The sequence below is a fragment of the Pseudochaenichthys georgianus genome, chromosome 11 (genome assembly GCF_902827115.2).
Source record: "Pseudochaenichthys georgianus chromosome 11, fPseGeo1.2, whole genome shotgun sequence".
NCBI classification, from domain to species: Eukaryota; Metazoa; Chordata; class Actinopteri; order Perciformes; family Channichthyidae; genus Pseudochaenichthys; species Pseudochaenichthys georgianus.
Genome location: NC_047513.1, coordinates 16,561,050 through 16,580,411, shown reverse-complemented (window position 1 = coordinate 16,580,411; position 19,362 = coordinate 16,561,050). Strand labels below are relative to the sequence as shown.

At 40.1% G+C, this 19,362-nt stretch overlaps 2 protein-coding genes across 3 annotated transcripts in view; both read right to left on the bottom strand.

Annotated features, from left to right (window-relative positions):
* Nucleotides 1-9,059, bottom strand: part of recql4 (RecQ helicase-like 4) — a 29,001-nt gene extending 19,942 nt beyond the window's left edge. Inside the window, exons 1-16 of the mRNA XM_034093836.2 lie at nucleotides 8,639-9,059; nucleotides 8,405-8,438; nucleotides 8,176-8,294; nucleotides 7,937-8,083; nucleotides 7,687-7,838; nucleotides 5,654-6,788; nucleotides 5,496-5,578; nucleotides 5,308-5,407; nucleotides 4,832-5,024; nucleotides 4,471-4,581; nucleotides 3,210-3,377; nucleotides 3,011-3,103; nucleotides 2,801-2,937; nucleotides 2,576-2,659; nucleotides 1,019-1,207; nucleotides 261-443 (exon numbers count right to left, since the gene is read on the bottom strand). Of these exons, the coding sequence (XP_033949727.1) occupies nucleotides 261-443; nucleotides 1,019-1,207; nucleotides 2,576-2,659; nucleotides 2,801-2,937; nucleotides 3,011-3,103; nucleotides 3,210-3,377; nucleotides 4,471-4,581; nucleotides 4,832-5,024; nucleotides 5,308-5,407; nucleotides 5,496-5,578; nucleotides 5,654-6,788; nucleotides 7,687-7,838; nucleotides 7,937-8,083; nucleotides 8,176-8,294; nucleotides 8,405-8,438; nucleotides 8,639-8,722 (3,012 nt within the window). The 5' untranslated portion in view covers nucleotides 8,723-9,059. The remainder of the gene's footprint in view (nucleotides 1-260; nucleotides 444-1,018; nucleotides 1,208-2,575; nucleotides 2,660-2,800; nucleotides 2,938-3,010; nucleotides 3,104-3,209; nucleotides 3,378-4,470; nucleotides 4,582-4,831; nucleotides 5,025-5,307; nucleotides 5,408-5,495; nucleotides 5,579-5,653; nucleotides 6,789-7,686; nucleotides 7,839-7,936; nucleotides 8,084-8,175; nucleotides 8,295-8,404; nucleotides 8,439-8,638) is intronic.
* Nucleotides 9,060-10,187: 1,128 nt separating this feature from the next.
* cndp2 (carnosine dipeptidase 2) lies at nucleotides 10,188-17,903 on the bottom strand. Of its 2 annotated transcripts, XM_034094525.2 has the most exons (12): nucleotides 17,733-17,903; nucleotides 16,661-16,738; nucleotides 15,957-16,100; nucleotides 15,704-15,866; nucleotides 14,372-14,460; nucleotides 12,832-13,032; nucleotides 12,660-12,744; nucleotides 12,359-12,519; nucleotides 12,093-12,257; nucleotides 11,184-11,325; nucleotides 10,519-10,666; nucleotides 10,188-10,389 (listed from the first exon to the last, which is right to left on the bottom strand). In XM_034094525.2, exons 2-12 carry the CDS (start codon nucleotides 16,718-16,720, stop codon nucleotides 10,323-10,325), a joined length of 1,425 nt encoding a protein of 474 aa, XP_033950416.1. In that variant the 5' UTR covers nucleotides 16,721-16,738; nucleotides 17,733-17,903; the 3' UTR covers nucleotides 10,188-10,322. The 2 variants fall into 2 exon arrangements, with proteins under 2 accessions (XP_033950416.1, XP_033950415.1); XM_034094524.2 differs by lacking the exon at nucleotides 17,733-17,903 and having other exon boundaries at nucleotides 16,661-16,773.
* Nucleotides 17,904-19,362: the final 1,459 nt, after the last annotated feature.

Here is a 19,362-nt window from a genome sequence, read left to right as displayed (position 1 = left end):
ATATTTTTTAAATGGTCTCAACGGTATATATTTACAGAATTAGCATCACTGGGTTGAGCGAGTGTAACCTATGCTGCCATCTTGTCCAGCTGATCACGTGACTCCCCATGAAAAGAAAGTTGAAAATGTCCATAGACAGACAAAGGGACAGATGGAGTTCTGGAAAATATTCTTTCTCCACCGACTACATTTTTAGACAGAGCATCATTTCATATTCCATGCATTGCTGAAAGGCACAAGAAACATGCAACCCTACACACCTGATCTTTTTCTCTATCCATGGACACAGACAGGTGCAGGTTCGGAGGCACTGCCGCAGATCGGACTGCGATGCCGTCTTTATCGTTGATGTTCAGATGTCGTGCGATGTCCATAGCAGTGGAAAGTGTGGCCGTAGCTGTGAGTCCCAGCAAGCACTGCACTCCCAAACGCTCCCTAAGTACCTACAGTACAGACACGCATAGATGATAGCGTTTTTGTAGTTGTATTTTCTTTTACATATAAGGATGTTTTTTAAGTGTGATTGGCAGCTAATAGACTGAGATTCAGGATTGTAACCATCATGTGGAGAAATAACTTTGCTCATAAAAACTACCCTCAATGAGATCTAAAAACAACATACCATCGACTATCCTGATTTGTGAAAATTATATTTTTCTTATGCTCCATTATTGGTTTCAAATTATAAATCCTACTTAAGAGACAAAAGAAGTCCCCGTGGAAAAGTCACTCAAATATCCTTTACACTAATAAATAGTTTTTACACCATATAACACTTTAAGGAATGCTCCAATTTGCTAAGCATTGTCGGTTTTAAATGTGCTCAAATTGGGATGTTGACAACTCCTTAAAGTGTCTGTACCTTATTTACTTTTGGTTGAATTGCTGTCCTTAAAACGAAAGGAATATTTCAACAATGTAATCTATTGCAATATGTTTATTACCATCTTATATTTAGATGTCGTTTTTCCTCAAATGAACTTAAGATGGTTAAAGAGACACTCCACGATGAACCCACCTTACAGAGTCTCAGGTAGCAGGGTCTGAAGTTGTGCGACCACTCTGAGACACAGTGAGCTTCGTCAATACAGGCGAAGGCCACAGGAGGGAGGTCCTGAGCAGAGGGGAGACACCCTGCACCTGAGCCCCCTCCCCCCACCAGAGCCTCCGGGGAGAGCAGCAACACATGCACCTCGCCTGCCTTCACCTGCAGGAACAGAAGAAGGAGTAAAACTTCACATTTTACCATCCACTCAATAAATCAACATTTTGCACACATGTCTGCACAGCCCTCCGCTTTAAAATATAATACACTGTAGTTTGCCATATATACTCATCGTCCTAAGTGTTTTTGCTTTTAAGCTTTCAAGTTTATTTGTATAGTTAAATTAACATTTGGTGTAAAGTCTCTAGCATCCTTTTTTAATGCTAAATTGTTTCTTAAAAATACTTGTTTTTTTATTATCATTATATATTTCTTTTTTTACCTACTTTGCAACTTGTTTTTTTAGATTGTTTATGTTCGCACCACTAGATACCAAAGCAAATTCCTTATGTGTATGTGTAAACGTAACTGGCAATAAACTGGCAAGAAACTCTGATTCTGACTCATTTAGTTTTGGTTTTTTGGCTGGTGAGTGAAATCAACTTTACTAGAAAATTGCACTACGATATGCATTTATTTTAATCACTGTGGATTTGGGAACTGCAATGATTTAACAGGGCATTGATGTACTGGTATTGTGGTGTCTTAAAAGAGGTCAAGTTCGCAGTAAAACTCAAGTTAGCAAGTATCAGGTCCCTGCTTCTCTCACAAGCAGAGTCTTTTTGTTGCTTAATCTATGGTAGGGCTAACCCATACAGTGGTGGGGCTCAAGTCAGTATTTGCAATGTAATTACATACACGCTATATCGCCCCCTTGACAGTGAAACGCCACGCGTGAGGTTTAGATTATTTCCCTGTCTCAATCAGAATGGAACTGTATGAAATAAAACTGCACATTTGACTTGTAGTAAATAAAAAGGGATCACTGTGAAGGTGACGTATCATAGTACACGTTGAAGATCCAATGGGGATACTGAATGGCGGTTCCGATTGATCTCATCAGTAATGCATGACGCAGACCCAACGTTTCGTTGCTCTGATTGGCTGTAGGTCTATTCAAATTGCATTCGGAGGCATTTTGATCTGACCGCGCTGATATTATAACGCCAGAGAATTTCAACACCTTTAGTGTATAAAACTCCCCCACTACTCTTAGACTATTCCTTGCACCCCTCTTCTAGCATAAGCCTGAATGGTCTCAACCATATTGCATCAGTAACGTGCACTTGTTGCTACAGCACGATCAATTTGTGTGTTGTGGACACGACACGTATATTTTCGCAAGCTGTTTTCTCAACATTTAGCTTATTATTTAATTTAATTTGCTTACTTTAACATCATTTTTCGTGGTGGGGCTAAACCATTTCTTGGTATGGCTACCCCAGCCATACCCTGGCGCCGCCACTGCTCACAGGTAACTCTCTGAGCCAAAGATGTTTTTCAGAATTAAATCTTACAATTGCCATGTACCTTTTCTATCGCAGCTTCTCTCTGTTTCTTGCTCATGTTAGAGTGAATACAGGCTGCCTTCAGATTGGCTGGCAGGCCAGACACCTTAATGCAGAGAAAGACATTAACATCAAGATGTGTTGTGTGCATAACTGCTCCAAGGGAGAGGGTACATTCTTGTAATAATGGTCGATTTCTTTAGGTGTTGTCTTTTTGTTGTGGATGCATGTGTGAGAGGACGGCTACCTGGTCATCCATTAGTGAGACTAGAGGGGAAATGACCAAAGTGATGCTATTCGATCGCTTAGCATACATGTAGGCTGGGAGCTGATAGCACAACGATTTACCTATCCCTGTAGACAACACTACCAGGGTAGAGAGACCTGGAGGAAGAAGGGAGACACATTATTACAAAGATCTTAGATGTGTGATTTTATCTGTGTGTACTGTGCATACCTGACAGGATCCTCATGATAGCTTCCGCTTGTCCGGGTCTAAATGACCGATAGCCGAGTTCTTTCAGGGCTTCATACAGCTCAGGAGGCGCTTCTAAACGGACACATATTCCCACAAATGTGTGAGCTTTCGAGCAAATGTTCCGAGTCTATCTTTTATTATGTTGTTTTTAATTACAAGGAACAAAGTAAGGGTTTACCCTGGACTTTCCCATCATCTGTGAGAGGAAACAGTGGTTCCATTGGAGGTGGAACAACGGGACGCTCATAGTCAGGACGAATCACGTTCAGCAACACCTCGTCTTTAGTGTTACCGTCACCCTGCTTATCCTGGGACGGCTGCTCCTCTGCTGCACTGGAAGACGCCGCTGGAACACAGAAACAAAGCAGGATTTAAAACACATGCAACAACAAAAAACACAAAAAAAACATAAGCAGCCGTTTTCTTAAACATTCTAATCCTATTTTTAAAGTTGTATTGTTGTACAAAATTGCAAAACCTAAAAACCCGTAATATAATATTGTATTTTATTGCTGCTAAAGTGATTAAATCACTCGTATGAAAAGATATGGTAGACAAATTGTGTTAAAGGTCCCATGTCATGGCCATTTCTACTGATCATAATTCCATTGTTGAGGTCTACTAGAATAGTTTTACATTGTTCAATGTTCCAAACTCACATTGGTTTCTCATTCAGCAGCTCTGTATAGTATGTGTATTCACTCTCTGTCCTAAACGGCTTGTTGGAGCTCCTGCCCCCCCTCCCTATGAGCCCACTGTGCTCTGATTGGTCAGCTCGCCCACTGTGCTCTGATGAGTCCACCACCGTTACAGCGGTACATCAGTGATTATGTGTTACAATGGCGTTAGCAACCAGAAGATGACACCAGCAATGACAAACAGATGAGAATGCTGCGTGGTGGGGTCTGGGTGCCGTGTTGGAGGGACGTTGCGGGGCTCGCTGCTGGAGCGGACAGTGTGAGCTAGATTACTGGTGTCGTTTCCTGGTTGCTGCGTGAGGTCTGCGAGACAGCGAGACACCGCGGAACTCAGCCTGAGCACACACACAGTGTGTGCGGAGATCCGCGGAGCCGCGGCTGAGAAAAGATAAGGCTGAGTGAGTGTGTGAGGAGCACCGAGGATTGGTCCCTGGAGCCGTTACGTCACCATACCCAGGGAAAAAAAATGGAAAATGGAAAATCTCCAACGAGGCGTTCTGGGGCAGCATAGACAGGTCTTTTCTGTGTTAGAGTTTTACTCGCTACAGGGTGTACTTTGAGGGTTTGTGACTCTGCAGACCGTTTACATGCAGAAAAAGCTACATAACACTATAAAATTACTTTTTTATAAAATAACTATAAAACGTGTTTTTTAGTTATAACAACAACTCAAATATACAGTAACCGTACTAAAAGATAAATTAGTAAAGGTCAGTTACAGAAAAAGTTTGATAGGCTCACCCATCGGCTGAGGTTGCAGTGTGCCTGTTGCCCTGGCAACCTCCTCCAAGGTGGGCAGGTCAAACGGCTCCTCCTCAGTGGCCTGGTCCTCGGCAGCAGAAGAGGGGGGGGCTGCGTAAAGAAACAAGAGTTCAGAGGTTCAGAAGATGTGGACAGCTGCGTCACTCTTATGGCCCATACAGACGGTAAGGTTATCAGCGATTAAGTTAAGAATTGTGACACAATAAAAATGAATTGAGGAGATGAATCGCTGATGAACAGATGAGTCGACCCTTTCCTGTTGTCAGGAAAACTTTAAGTATTACTGAAATTGATCGTTTTTTGTTTAACAAGCAGATCAGACATGTCTCTGTTTGTATACCTGGTCCCCCCTTGCAGTGGATGGCCCAGTGTCCGGTCCCTCCACACTTGTAGCAGGTGTCCCCCGACTGACTCATCCCCCCTCTGAAACCTCCTCTGTGTGCTCCCCCTCTGAAACCACCCCCTCCTCCTCTGCTAAGAAATCCATGTCCACCGAAACGTTCGCCCTTCAGCTGGAACTTCTCCATGTATATCTAAAAAACAGAGTACAACAGTGAAAGACGCTGGATACATTTTGTATTATGACAACTCGTGTTAACTGTACGAAAGGTTTCGAAAGTACAGAAACAAATCTATTTCACACGAGGATATGTCTTCTTTTCAATGATTTGGAAAGGAATCACACAGTAAAGACATGTTTTTTATAATTAAGTGTCTTGATCATCATCACACCACACACCGAGTTAGCAGGCAGGAAGTTCAGTTGAACCCTTTATGCTTTGATTATATGACATGTGCCACAAACACAACACGTACCTGTTTGCGTAGACCAGCGCCTCTGAGAGCGTATCCTTTGACATGGGATTTCTTCTTCAGATTTATCTTCACAAAGTTACCCTCTGCCCCTTTCATGCTTCTGTAGAAATAAAGAAGAATGGTTTGGAACCGGAACACAAATGGATGTGTTTTAACGACATGTTGCAGCAGGGTGTGTTTTGTCTTACTTGACTTTGGCAGGCTGAGTTGTATACGCCCTTCTGGCTTTATAGTCCTCCTCTATTTCTCCTAACAAGTTCTCCTGAGGAAGCTGGACAGAAGAATAATGGATTTAAATCATTTACACAGTATGCACAGTATGCACATATGAGTATGACTGACGTACCTTTGTTGGTTCCTTGGTTTTTTTCTCTTCTTCTTCTGCCTCCTCGTCTTCATCTCCCTTTTTCTTGGATCTCTTTTTCCTCCCTCCTTGTGGAGCTGTGCTGGGGTTTCCATCAGAGCTCTCCCCTTTCTTCTTACCATTCTTCCGCCTCTTCTTCACTCCTCCCTCCTCCGGCGCCTCTGCGTCCATGTGCTCTGCCTCTCTCTGCCTTTTCTTCCCCTTCTTCTTTCCACCTTTGGATTTGTTACTCTCCTCATTGTCCTCTTCTGGCGTTAAAGGTGGTGTCAGTCCTCTTTCCATCTCCTCAATATCTTCCTTCTCTTTTGCTTTCCCTTTCCTTTTCCCTTGATGGCTTTTTCCAGTGTGTTGTAGAGAAGGTTCTGGTTCACGTCCACTGACTGTTTTGTCATGGGTAATGCTCTTAGGCTCTATAACTTCTCCCGAAACTGTTGCTGCTCTTCTTTCTTCGGCTACATGTATTTCTTCTTTTCCAGATTTCTCCTCTTCTTGTGCTTTAACTTTAGTTTCTCTTCCCTCTTCACACTCTCCTCTTTTCTCCACATCTATCTCCACGTTGCCTGCTCCAGGCTTCACCTCAGCCCCCATCTCTCCGAACACCTGACACCTCTCCAGCCACTTCTTGTCAACAAAACTCAATCTGCTGGCAGGAGAGGGCTTCCCTGCCATTCCTCCTCTGAAACCAGCAATAACCTGAGGGCTTCCCCTCAAGCTGATCAAAGCTCCAACACCTGCCTCATCATCAACCTTATGAGGAGTTCTGACACTGTCCACATGTTCTTCTTTGTCTCCTAAAACTCCTATACTTTCATTTAATTTGCCCGTGGCTCCTACATCTGCTCTTAAAGTTCCTAGCCTACTTGGAGAAGATAATGATGACAACAGTGAAGCAGATCTGGCTGGAGAGGGAGCTAGAAGAGAGATATTCTGATTTTGTGAACTAATAACTTTACTAGTACAACTCTTACTACTTAGAACACTAGGACTACTATAACTAATAGCAGCACTAGCAGGTTCTTCACAAGAATCTTTGACAGATTCAAAGGGTGCACACGGCTCTTCAGGCTCCGCTTTCTGGGGTGTCTTTGAAGCCAGGCCCTGGGGTGTGTTAAATCTTCTGTGAAGAAAAACACAATTACAGGGAAAGCAAAAAAAACTAGGAGCATTGTTATTAAAGAAGAGGATATTCTCTTTGTATTATTGTCAAATAGATATCTTTCCATTATGGACTGTCGACAAGCAAGGCATTTGAAGATGTGACTTTGGACTCTGGATATTTTATGACATTTAATATTAGATTAGATTAAATGCGTTGTAGACCTCAGTGGAAATGAGTCTTTGGTACAGCAAGTGATCATAAAATAGATACATATAGTCAGTAAAAAGTGTGCAGGCATCAACAAATAAGTAATATAAATAATAAAAGTCTAAAATAAGTGTTCCCTCATGCCTGTATGGCATAGGGAATTTAAGACTTAACAATTCATCCAACTATAATAGAAATGTGGTTTCATATTGATAAGTTAAAGGTGGGGTAGGTAAGTTTCAGAAACCGGCTCGAGTGCACTAAAATTTGAAAGTACACAGCCGAAAAGAATCCGCCCCTTCCTCCAGACTTCCTTACAGAGCACCTCATCCAACACACACGAACGCGCACATGACGTCAGCAGACTGGTGAAAGTGGCCGCCTGTTGCTGGCGAGTCATTGAAGTACTGCTGCGATGCACGCCCAATGACGGCACGCCCAATGAGGGCACGAGATACATTTGTGCGTGCACGAGATGGAAGGCTGACAGACAGGGCGGTTGTACTTTTTACAGTATTACGGCTTCCACAGATGACGTTTTTTTATGGATTTTTTGTCAAAGCACTTAAGATATTCATTGCTATCTGGATGTTAAGAGCATTCCATGGAATATAACAAAGAGTGTATCTCGAGCCGGTTTCTGAAACTTACCTACCCCACCTTTAATATTGCCCTGATAATATGCCAATACCTTCTTTCATTGAATTACCTTGGTGTGAAGGGGCTGGATCTGGGTCCGTTGAAAGGGTTCTTCACAGGGGTCGCAACAGGGCTGTTTGTCTGTCCAGTTAGTCCATCTTTCAGGGAGTTAAGAGGCACCCGACCAGGAAGGAATGATTTCTTCAGTGAGACGGGTCTCTCCTGGAATATAACCAACAAATATCTTAACTTATCCCAAGTTTCTAAATAAGCATTTCTCTTACCACCATATTGTGTGTTATTTTCAAAGTGTGCCTTACCTTACCGAGTGTCCCCATGTTGTTTTTCAGTTTCATGCCATAGTATTGGGCAGAGGCCTGCAGATTGTCTCTCTCCTCGGCTGTCAGTCTGGGAGAAGGTGCGGGCTGTGAACTGCGGTTCAGATGGGATCCCCAACAGTCTGCCTCCTATGAAGAGCAATGACAAGCACATAGTAACAGATATAGGAAACCACTTGTCTTACTGTCTATTTTGCTATAAAACACACTTTCTTTAGTACCTTCTGTGGTGTGTTGACCGCAGCTGTAGATCTGGCCTGTTCAACGTGTCCGCCGCCTGCATCACTGCTGCTGCTGTTGTCTTTGGCTTGTTTTAAACTGCGGTACTCTTTATACAGGTCTGGAATTAAAACACACAATATAGCTCAAATGCTTCTGGCTCTAACCGGATCATCTATGCTTCAGATGGATTAGATATACAGTATGTTGCAAGTTATTGCTCAGACTCACTCCTGGTCTCATCTGGAGCTTGATCAATGTCCTCCTGGGGGAAAAAAGAGCATTTTAATAGCCAGTTATTATGAGGTATAAGGAAGAGAAACATGGATATAAATATCCTGTGGACAAACAAAACCACATTGAAATAACAACGATTAAAAACATATGACATGCATAGTAAGTTAAAACACGGGGTTGACATTATTATTACTATTAGTAGCAGCTAATGTTTAGCATTTAAATCACCTTGTTTGGTTTCCTCTGGTGGTCTGTGACAAACCCCTGCTCCCAGGATTTCAGCTGAATTTTTACATCATTGTATCGATCCATGGTAACGTATACTGGGACAACACGTCTTATCTTATTTAACTAACTTTAAATCATTGCATATGCATTTAGAGCATAATGGTCTGTCAGGCGAAAGTTAACGTTGCAGCAACACGATGTGCTAGCTAGCTGAAGTTATAAACGCGACATTATTGCTAACATATCTCTAATTTAGCAGCGGAAACTGCTTTTTTGTAACCGTGATTTACTTTAACGGCGTTTTCTCTAATAAAAGTAACACTTACTCAAAGAGAAAAAAAACCTACAGATGTAGTTATTGCTAAGTAAACATATCAGTAAAGTGTACTAAAGGCTTCTCTTCCGCTGTGTTTTGTTTACGATTTTCCCGCGCCGGTGTATGACAGGCTGGGTTGCCAGGTTACTTCCTGTATCCCCCATTCTCACAACAAAATTTTCTGTTTTACAGGGTACTTTATCAAGTGGGGGAATTTATAAGCGATGACAAAATAAAGACAGAGGATAAAATACAGTAACAAAAAAAGAATTGTATTTGCATAGCTTTGAATCTCTTGAATTTCAAACCCATGCCTTTAGTTTTACTAGTTTTACGGTTCTTATTATACATCCATGGTTTTACTCAGGCATCACTTCCTGCAGCATCCATCCACATCCGCCTGCTTCTTAAAGCGACAGGACCGGCTCTGGACAGGACGAAAGACAAATACACTTTAATTTCACCCAACATGTCCTTTGTTTGACTATTATGGGCTGTGTGCATAGAGATAACAACTTTTTCAACTAGTTAGAATATACAGGTTTCATAACAACCCGATACACATAATACAGTATATTGATCAATATAATAATATAATGAAAACAAAGGGCTATTCTGCATAAAGATAATTTGTTTTTGGTACTACTTCAATGCAAAAATGTTTGTTAAGTTTGCAAGTAACATTTTATGTGGAGCACTGTTTCTTGTAACATAGTATTCCTGCATTGTTTCATTGCTATTTATACTAAAGTTAAGAATCTGAATAATCCTCCACCACTGAATTGTTATTGTTAAAAATTACACTTTGTAATTAAAAAGTTTTCAGACTTAAATGTCAAAATAGGTTATTGTTCTGTCACTGGTACATATGGCGAGTATGTTAAATGTTTATGTTTTAAAAAAAGGTCACTTTACTAATTTTGTGAGTGTGGAACTATCCAAACGTGTATCTTTTCTTCTTAAATTATAATAAATCATTTATTTCCTATCTCTGACGTGCAGAAAAATAGTAACTGGGGATTCGTTTTGCAAGGGACTCGCTGTACTGTGATTATATGAAATATGGATACTCCTTGATATACAGGAGAGCATTAGAGATTGTAATCACAGACTTTCTTTAAACACGCTTCAAGTATCACAATGAAAAAAACTGCAAAATCCAGGGACATTACAGGTTATTGTAAGTTAATAAGTGATGCAGTAGAGGTCATAAATAAACAGGACAACAAAGAGTTACAAACAAAAGCATTTTTATTATCAGGAGGTTTGTATAAAACTGCTGACTGAAAGGTAATTCATACCACAAAGGCTATGGCTCTGATAGTAAGGATGGACATATTTGACATTTTTTCATAATGAGACATAATTTCATTCCAGCTGGGACACCTCATGGAAGTATGCACCGAGCATCTTGGTCCCCTGAATGTAGTTGACTCTGAAATTGGAAAAAATGAAAGTATTATTATTATTTAGTGTATATTTCGAGGTATTCCCCCTCTCTTCTTAATCGCAGTGATTTAGGAAGGAAAGGAAATAAGTAGATCAGGAGTGCAATGTGTCATACCTGTTGAGCTTTTCATTCTGGGAGTGAGCTCCATCATCAGAGGATCCAAGAGGGAGCAGCATGACGTTACGTCCCGTGGCCTCCTGGAAGGTCAGGGTGACGGGGATGCTTCCTCCCTCACGGGTCAGGTCAGGCTCCACACCAAAGACTACGGCACAGCAGGGAGGAGAACATGGGATTAATACAATTGGAAAAATAATCTACAACATTAAAAACAGAATGCAACGAGAATGATAATATTCCAAGCCAAATCCTCTCTCAATAATGCCCAAAAAAGAAATTATTTCACAGAAGTTAGGCAGAAAAGACCCACTTAACCCTTTGTGTTATCTTGACATCCTATTTATTGATGATTTAAGTCTGGCTTTGGTTTTCATTGCTTTCTAGCTACAATTGAAACAAATGGGGAATATTTTCTAACACTGAAACTTCCGATAGGGACATCTGTGGAACACTCTGATTAGCAAGGACACAGTTTATGGTTAAGACATGCTACCTAAGTATTTAAGTGCTATGAGCCCCACAACAAAAAACAATTTAAAAGATTTGGCAAACCCAAAACGACTAAACTAGCTAGAAAATGGAGGGTGTAAGCAGTATATGTTAAAGTGAAAAGAGCCTTTATCCAGATACATTTCTGGTATTGCGTGACTCAGCCTCTGTACCTGTCTTCATGGCCTTTCGGCCGGCCATGTAGTGCGGGTGGTTGAAGTCAGAGACCCAGGCCTTGGCGCCGTGGCCCATGTACACATTCAGCTTGTTGGGGCTTCCCAGTTCAGCAAACTTCTTCTGCAGATGATCGATAACCTTGACAACAAAAAAGGGAAAAAAACGAGTGAAATCAAAGCACTAAGGATATTTTTTAACAATTTAAAACAATGTGTCAGTGGAGATTAATGACATGCTAAAACTAAACCCCATTGTTTACAACATACCAGGATTTTAATAAGCATTACAATTAATTAGCCAACATGCAAATAAATGAGTCCATAATGGCTTAATGCTATTCATTTACAGAAAACTACACTCTTACTTAATTCCCAGCAATAGGGTGTTTGTTTGAATGACTGGTTTATGTATGCCTAACTTTTGTGGATGTCATTTAAATGTAACTGTGGTATGTGATTATAGTTTTAAATATATTTTCCGCCAAGCTAAGCTGTTGGCAAACTTACTAGAAACAGAAGTTGTATATAGTTAGAAAATAGTACAAAATACATTATTTCAAAAGTAAATTCTTTCTAAGTTCTTGTCATATTAGAAGACACGATAACCACATCAATCACTGCTTGAATGCCAAGAGGAATAGACGCAGCTTTTTGAACAGTTTTTTCTCTATTAATGGAACTGAACACATTTAGGCCGCTCTCTAAATCTGCTTGACTTGCAACATTTCTGTTGTAGCAGCGCGACCAAGTGAGTCATCTTTGTGACACACTACCACTTACAGACTGTGGTTGGAAAAGTCAAATCATTTCAAATGTCCCTAGCAGAGACAGTTTCAGTTTTGTAGTCACATGAACAATACCAGGTGACAGCATGAGGATCTGTGTTTTTCATATTTCAGGGTCTACCTGCTTCTCCACGACTTTGGGGTCCATGTCGGGGACGAGGCGGATGGAGAACTTTCCGATGACCTTGCGGGGGATGACAGTCTTGGCTCCTGCTTCAGAGAAAGCTCCCTCAATACCATGAAGAGAAAGGGATGGATACCTCCAGCGGTGCATCAGGATGTTCTCCTGTAGTAACAAATGACAATAAACCTTTGTTATGATGGATTCCAATTCAGGGACCCAGGGAACTGTTTGAAAGATTTAAACAACAGAAATCAATGCCTTGCCTTGGTGTCATGCAGCAGCTGTCCAACTCCAACGTCTTTGCAGTACTCGTCCAAGTCAAATTCAATTTTCTCATACAGCTTTTTCTCCTCATCTAACAGAGGGGCCACATCATCGTTCATCCCGGGAACCAAAATCTTCCCCTTATTGTCCAAGAGGGAGCCTGTTTAGAAAGAGTCAGACACAACATTTAAACTCAACTTAAAATGTCCAGAGAAACATCTTTTTTATTACCATTCTCTCTCTAAAACTGCACTGAAATTACTTTTATGAGATTATAGTTCAATTATCAGCTTGACTTACCCATAAGTGCGATCAGGTCGGTCATGGCTTCATGAACAGAGCCACCAAACACCCCTGAGTGAAGATCCTTGTCACCACATTGCACCTTTAAATACCAAAAAGCAATATTTGTATTGTGCTTCATTGGAATACATGTTCACAGAATACACATCTGTGTGAAGTCAGACTTCACCTCAATGGAGAAGTAGCAGATTCCTCTCAGGCCGTAAGTGATGCAGGGTTTGGTCTTGCCGAGCCAGTAGTTGTCAGAGATGCAGACGTAGTCCACATCTTTTAGGAAGGTGTCTTTTCGTGCGAACACCAGTTCATCCAGGCCCTCGGATCCAGACTCCTCCATACCCTCGAAGCAGAATTTGATGTTGATGGGGAGCTCCTGCATGTGAGATAAGAGGACAAATGTAATTCTAAAATAAATAAAGACACTTTCATTTACATAATAACAAAGGCTTACTGAGTTTATAGTATAGTAGGATGGTAGAACTGTTAATCTACTTATGATGCTTTATTGAAACGAGCATTGGTAGTGAACCAATAAAATAACATTGTGGCAGCGGGGTGTGGTTATCAGTGCCGGAATAAAAGCATGTCGTAACCTGGTTCTGGTCTGTTTTGCAGTAGGCGGGATCCTGGAAGGTCGCCAAAGGACCTGTGTTGGTTCCCACACGGGCAACGTTTGAGACCCGTGTATACTTTGTTTGGAGCTAATAAACGCCTGTGATCAACCAACCTGCTCTTTCCGTCCCTATTTGAACCCTGTGTGAGCGGAGAGGCTCACAAACATATTCATGGTACGTTATCTAAATGTAAATTAATTAGCAGATACTAACTCAGAAATACTAGTCAGAAACTCTGATGTAGGAACAGTAAAGGTTATTCAAAACAACATGCAGGTGACGTGACTTGGTTCAATCATTACTTAATGGCTGGATAAGATATAATTGCTGATTTCCTTTGAAGACCTTTGACCACTTCTCCTGCTGACTGCTGTGAAAGGGATTTAACATGCATCGGCTCTGTACTTTATCACAGAGATAATTCATATCTCAGAATAATGCAGAATCATTCAAATAATGAGGTCACATGTCACAATACTAAAAGAATACGGCATATTAACTTGGGAATATTATGCATTATCACAACAAACGAGTATAAGATACTGCTTTAAGCATAATATAGTTCAGTTGTAGTGTCTGCTGTCCAAAATAACTAACATCTCTAACAAGTTGTTTTGGAGAACCAACCTAAAAACCGGAACTAATTACAAAAGCCCTTTGGATGTTCAAATGGTGTTATCTTAGAAAGTACACAAGAGGTTCATTTCATTTAATTAACTTTCAATACATTCCAAACAATGTTTACGACCTCAAATACATCACCACACCTCGGTATATTTCCTCTTTGGCATTCAAATCAAATTCCAGCAGGTAAACTCATAGTGTGTGTAGATGTTTTTCATCAACACCCATCCACACCCAATTTCTTAAGTCCATAAATAATCAGCTTTCAGATATTTTAAGATAGAACATGTTCAAACCAAAAGCAAAATACGTTTTTTTCATCATCTTCACAATGAAAAGCTCTGTAACACCCAAATTAGGGATACAGTACACCAAGTCTTGTAACAGAGGTCTGATCACTGACAATTTAATTTGTTGTACTCGTTTACTTGATTTAAGTTTAAGTTAGAGATTAAATTGCGGTGGGAAGTTTACCTGATTGAGCTTCTGGTGAGCCTCAATGCAGTTGAACCAGGCCAACACGGGACCCTTGTCATCAGTTGAACCTCTTCCAAAGAGTTTACCTACAAAGACAAAAGGGTTTTAGTTTGAAGCCCTTGGGTTATTTCTTACAAATGTTTCTGAAAGTTGTATATGTAGAAAAGTTTTGTTTAAATGTGTGGTTTCCATATAGTTGTAGGGATAACAGAATAAGTTGAAATTATTTTAAGAAACTAGCTAGTAATGCGTGCAAATTTAGGAACCCTTTCACGTGATGAAAGGTGGAAAGCAATCAGCATTTAAACAACCAGATAGTAAAACATGACGTTGGCGAGAACAGAGCTGAGTCGACAGGAAGGAGACAGGGGGAAGTGGTTGGGGTACTTTCTGTCAGCTGACTCAAGAAAGTACAAGAGGAATTTTGAAAATATCCAACAAACAAAAAAGAGGTAATAAAACGATGCTAATATCTGATAGCTTACCAATCCAGATAAATTTAAAAAAAAAAAAAAGTATTATTTAGTTGAAAATATATTACATTCTTTATATGTCAAGTACAACAGCAGATGAGAGAGCTGATACATTACAAAGGATAAGTCATTAAGCTCTTGTGTAATTGTGAATAGAAAATACATAGAAACATTTTATACAAAAAACAGCTTGACTTTTGCCTTTTGAGCAGCTGCATACTGATTCTGCTAAACACATCAGCACATATTCAGCTCGTCCTGATAAGACCTGATAGCACTCTATCTACCCTACAGCATGAGGTAACGTGATTGGACTTTGGAAATATGCAGCAAACTGTGATATGATCACAAGCTCAAAGCTCAAAGAGCATTTTAACAAGACGTTGCACACAAGTAATGAAGATGAAGCTGCACACTAAAGGAGTGTGATTTCATTGTTATGTTATACTGAGCCTCAAATGAGATTTAAACATTTAAATAAATGGTTAAAAATACCAGATTCATTTCATTCTGTAATCTGGACATGGCTCAGATAAAGCGAATTTCCTTCTTGACTTTATCTGCCATCATGCCTTTTCTGAAGGACATGTTGTCATTTATTTTAGTGCAATGTGATACAATAGGTTTGTGGAGCCAAAGACGAAAGTAGAGAAATCATTGCATGAAGACTGGGAACTGAAACCCTGAAGTTAACAACAACATGGCTTGTGTTTCATGCAAGAGAAAACATTCCAGTCTCCTTAAATAACTTCCAGTAAAAGTGTATTGTTTTCAACTTGGCAACATTCAGGGTGATATCGAAACAGACTCAGGGTTATTCTTGTATCAAATAGAAACCAAAAGCGTCTTCTCTCACCGTCTTTCTCCACCAGGGTAAAAGGCTCTGTATCCCAGCCGTCATCGATGTTGGCCGGCTGGACATCAAGATGGCCGTAGATACACACCGTCTTCTTGGCCGGGTCTGACCCCAGATGACCCAGGACTATAGGTGGCAGAGGGATCTCCTGTCCAGAGGGAAGCTGCATGCACAAACCAAAACAAGAAAATACATTATAGAGACGATTTACGAAAGAGGACCTAGTCTGTTACATGCAGAAGTGATTTAACACCTTCTGTTTGCCGATGTCCACCATCTCCACAGTTCCTCCCAGCCTCTCGATGTCTTTGGCTGCCATCTCCATCATCTTCTTGATCTCCCCACGCTTCTCTGGCCAAGCAGACACACTCTGAACTGCTACCCAGTCTGCGAGGCGCTAGGAAACCAAGAAAAAAAGCCATACATTTAAATATTATCTAAGAAAGTATGTACGAGCAACTCTAGATGTTTCATAAAGCATGTCTAAGTCAGATACGTTTATGGCTAACAATTTATCAAAGCTTATTTATTTTAAACCTGTAGAGTGGAGTCGAACATCATGGCATAATATTTGGACAATTATCACACACTCCAACTAAGAGATAATTACTTACAATGCTGCTCAGTACTCAGGATAAGAACAACAAGAGATGATCAGTAATAGGAGGAGGTCACACAGGGGGTAAACTTACAGTAAATTAAAGGTTTTTTTTTTAGGTGGACATTAGAATTTACATGTTTTACTATGTTCCATCTGAATTTACTTTAAAATAAAAACATTTATATTGATTCTGACACTTCTACATCCAACTCACAGATGTAACCTTGCTTTGAGAAAAATAATTATTAATTTACCCCTTTTAGAAGTGAAGATATATCATTTGTTGTGTTAGTGGCATTTTCGAGCCTGAAACCTGAAAAACAGGCTCAGGGCTTAACTGGTTAAGATGAGCTTACCTCCACGTACAGATCCTGGTGTTCGTCCACATACTTGAACAGCGCTGAGAGATGAGCCATCTTTGCCAGCGACAGAAGCTGAGGGTTTAACAGGCAGAGAGGAGTGAGAGTTTAGCACCACCACGTCGCGCTTTCTTATGGGAGGACACAAACCACACCCTCCTGCAAACCTGCTGACTACTACTGTATTTGTGGCTTCTGTCATCCAGCTGTGCCAGAAGAGCATGTTTGATATCAGGATGTTGAGTTGGTGATAGTTTAGCTACAGCTGTTTACCTACTTTGTGTATCTAGTAGTTTTTAGTAATAGAAAAGCAGGTACACATACATGATCATTAGGTCTTATTAAGCTTAGCACGAAGCTCACTTCCCTCACCTTGCAAGTATGAATATGTACATATCACTTTAATCGGTAATTTTTGGTCCATTAAAAAAAAAAAATATTAACTTCCTTGTCTTGATGCCCTACATTTGTTTATTTACAAAACATGTCATCTATTGTATTATAATTACTTTAATCCATGACTCTTTTGGTCCAAAAAGATTTAAGAAAAAATAAATCAGGCATCGAGTGCCTATTAAATGGTTTAAAAAACAAATCTTAGTCATATAATTAAGCTCTAACTGATCTTTTTACTAGAAACGTCTCTGTATCATCGGGATATTGCTGACCTGGACAGAAACATTTGTTAACACACTTTTGTTAATCAGCACATTTACATCTAGATGTCTGCCATCTATGCTAAGAATACATAACATACTGGAATCTGCCCGTCATAGCAGATCTAGTCTGATTGAGCTGGCTTATAAAAGTAAACAACACTGTCTAGTTTTGACTGTACGCAGAAAACAGTTCTGCAGCTAACTGTGAAGGCAGCTGACAGCTCAGACTGAGTGCCATTAGCTAACAGGCTAACATAATACCTCTAAAAGTAGCAGTAGCAGGTTCAAGTTACACTGAATTATAGTTTATGTTTACACGTATTCTGTTCCTGCCACATGTTCTGGTGAGCTTATTTCTGAAACGCACAAAGAAGCATTACAACTACCTGTTTAGTTCAAACCAAACTCACATCGTTTTTATTCCCGTACAGCTGATGTCCACATGTGACTCTTCTCACCTGACGTCCGGTTTCCTTATCACGTTCAAACGTAACTGAAGCTTTGGAACAGTTGATATTTTATTTTATTTTAGGCAGACAATAAAAGAGAACAGAGAGACTTCACCGTATCAATGGACACAAAGTGGCTGTTTACGTGCTTTATACGGCGCAAAGGATTGTGGGTCAGCGACAGATGCTTAGTCATGTTCATTCATAAGGTCCAGAAACCGTAAACAGTGGCGCACAGCCCTCTCTGACAAACACACCTACACTGACTGATGCAACAGCACTACTCTGATGTTTTACCTACGTAAATGTAGAAATATTGGATTGAAGAATTATTTTTGTTCAAAACAAGAATTGAAGGTAATTTTTGACGGTAAAATAAATATGAAAAATGTGCCTGTGATGAAATCACAGGCACTAAGCCAAACGGCCTAAGTAATGGTAAGGTAAATCGGATCCACCTCCACCAGTTGATCCAGGGTGGGACCCAAGCCAGCCGAAGATGGCAGGTTTAAATGTGCCCTGCTGCAGCGGACCATTGCTTCAATCAAAGTCTCCCAGGAACTCCTCATTAAGTAACCATTAACGAATAATTCATTAATACAGTACCCCAGTCTGTTTACCAGCAACTAAGCATTAGTTCACTCAGGAACTCCTCATTAAGTAACCATTAACGAATGATTCGTTAATACAGTACCGCCCCAGTCTGTTTACCAGTAACTAACCATAAGTTCACTGAGGAACTACTCATTAACTAACCATTAACGAATGATTCATTAATACAGTACCCCCCAGTCTGTTTACCAGTAACTAACCATTAGTTCCTCAATCGCAGTCACTGAGGAACTACTCATTAACTAACCATTAACTATCTAGTAGTTCCTCAGTAACTAAGCACATTTTGTGTACCTTATTGTAAAGTGTTACCAATAAATATATTGTGAAATGTTCTCAAACTAAATAACATGATCGATTATCTCAAAACAATGTTAGTATTTTAAATTGTACAGCACCAAACTTTCAGGCCTTTTGTTAATTTTCCCATGTGATGTTACCGTCTAAAGACCAATAAATGATAATTCATAACCCATTACTTTTCAACCCATACACTAATGTTTGAACTGCATTGTCTCCAGCATGACTGCTATGAAAATCGAACTATTTCAAACTAATAAATGTTACAATTAGTGATAGACCGAGTTAAGGTAATGGCATTGTCCAATGCCAGGGCCTAAAAAGCCGATTCATGTTTAAAGTATTTCACAATAGGCAACATCAGATAATTGAGAATTCACAACAGCATTACATTTTACAAAATTGTGAGTACTTAAATAGTTTTACTGTGGACATTTGGATACATTCAAGTGCTCTGCATGGACAGTGCAGCTATTAAAGGATGTCAAATGTTTAGAAATTGTGTCTCGTAATATTAAGCAGAATTCTATCAGATTGAATTAAATACACATACTACATTTTAGCACTGGACAGAAATGGTGTGTTTGACCTTTAGTTGTAATGTTCAGCTTGTTTAAAAAAAAAAAAATGGTTTAACTGGCTGAGGTGAAGCTAAACTTTTGCATAGAGAGATTGTTAG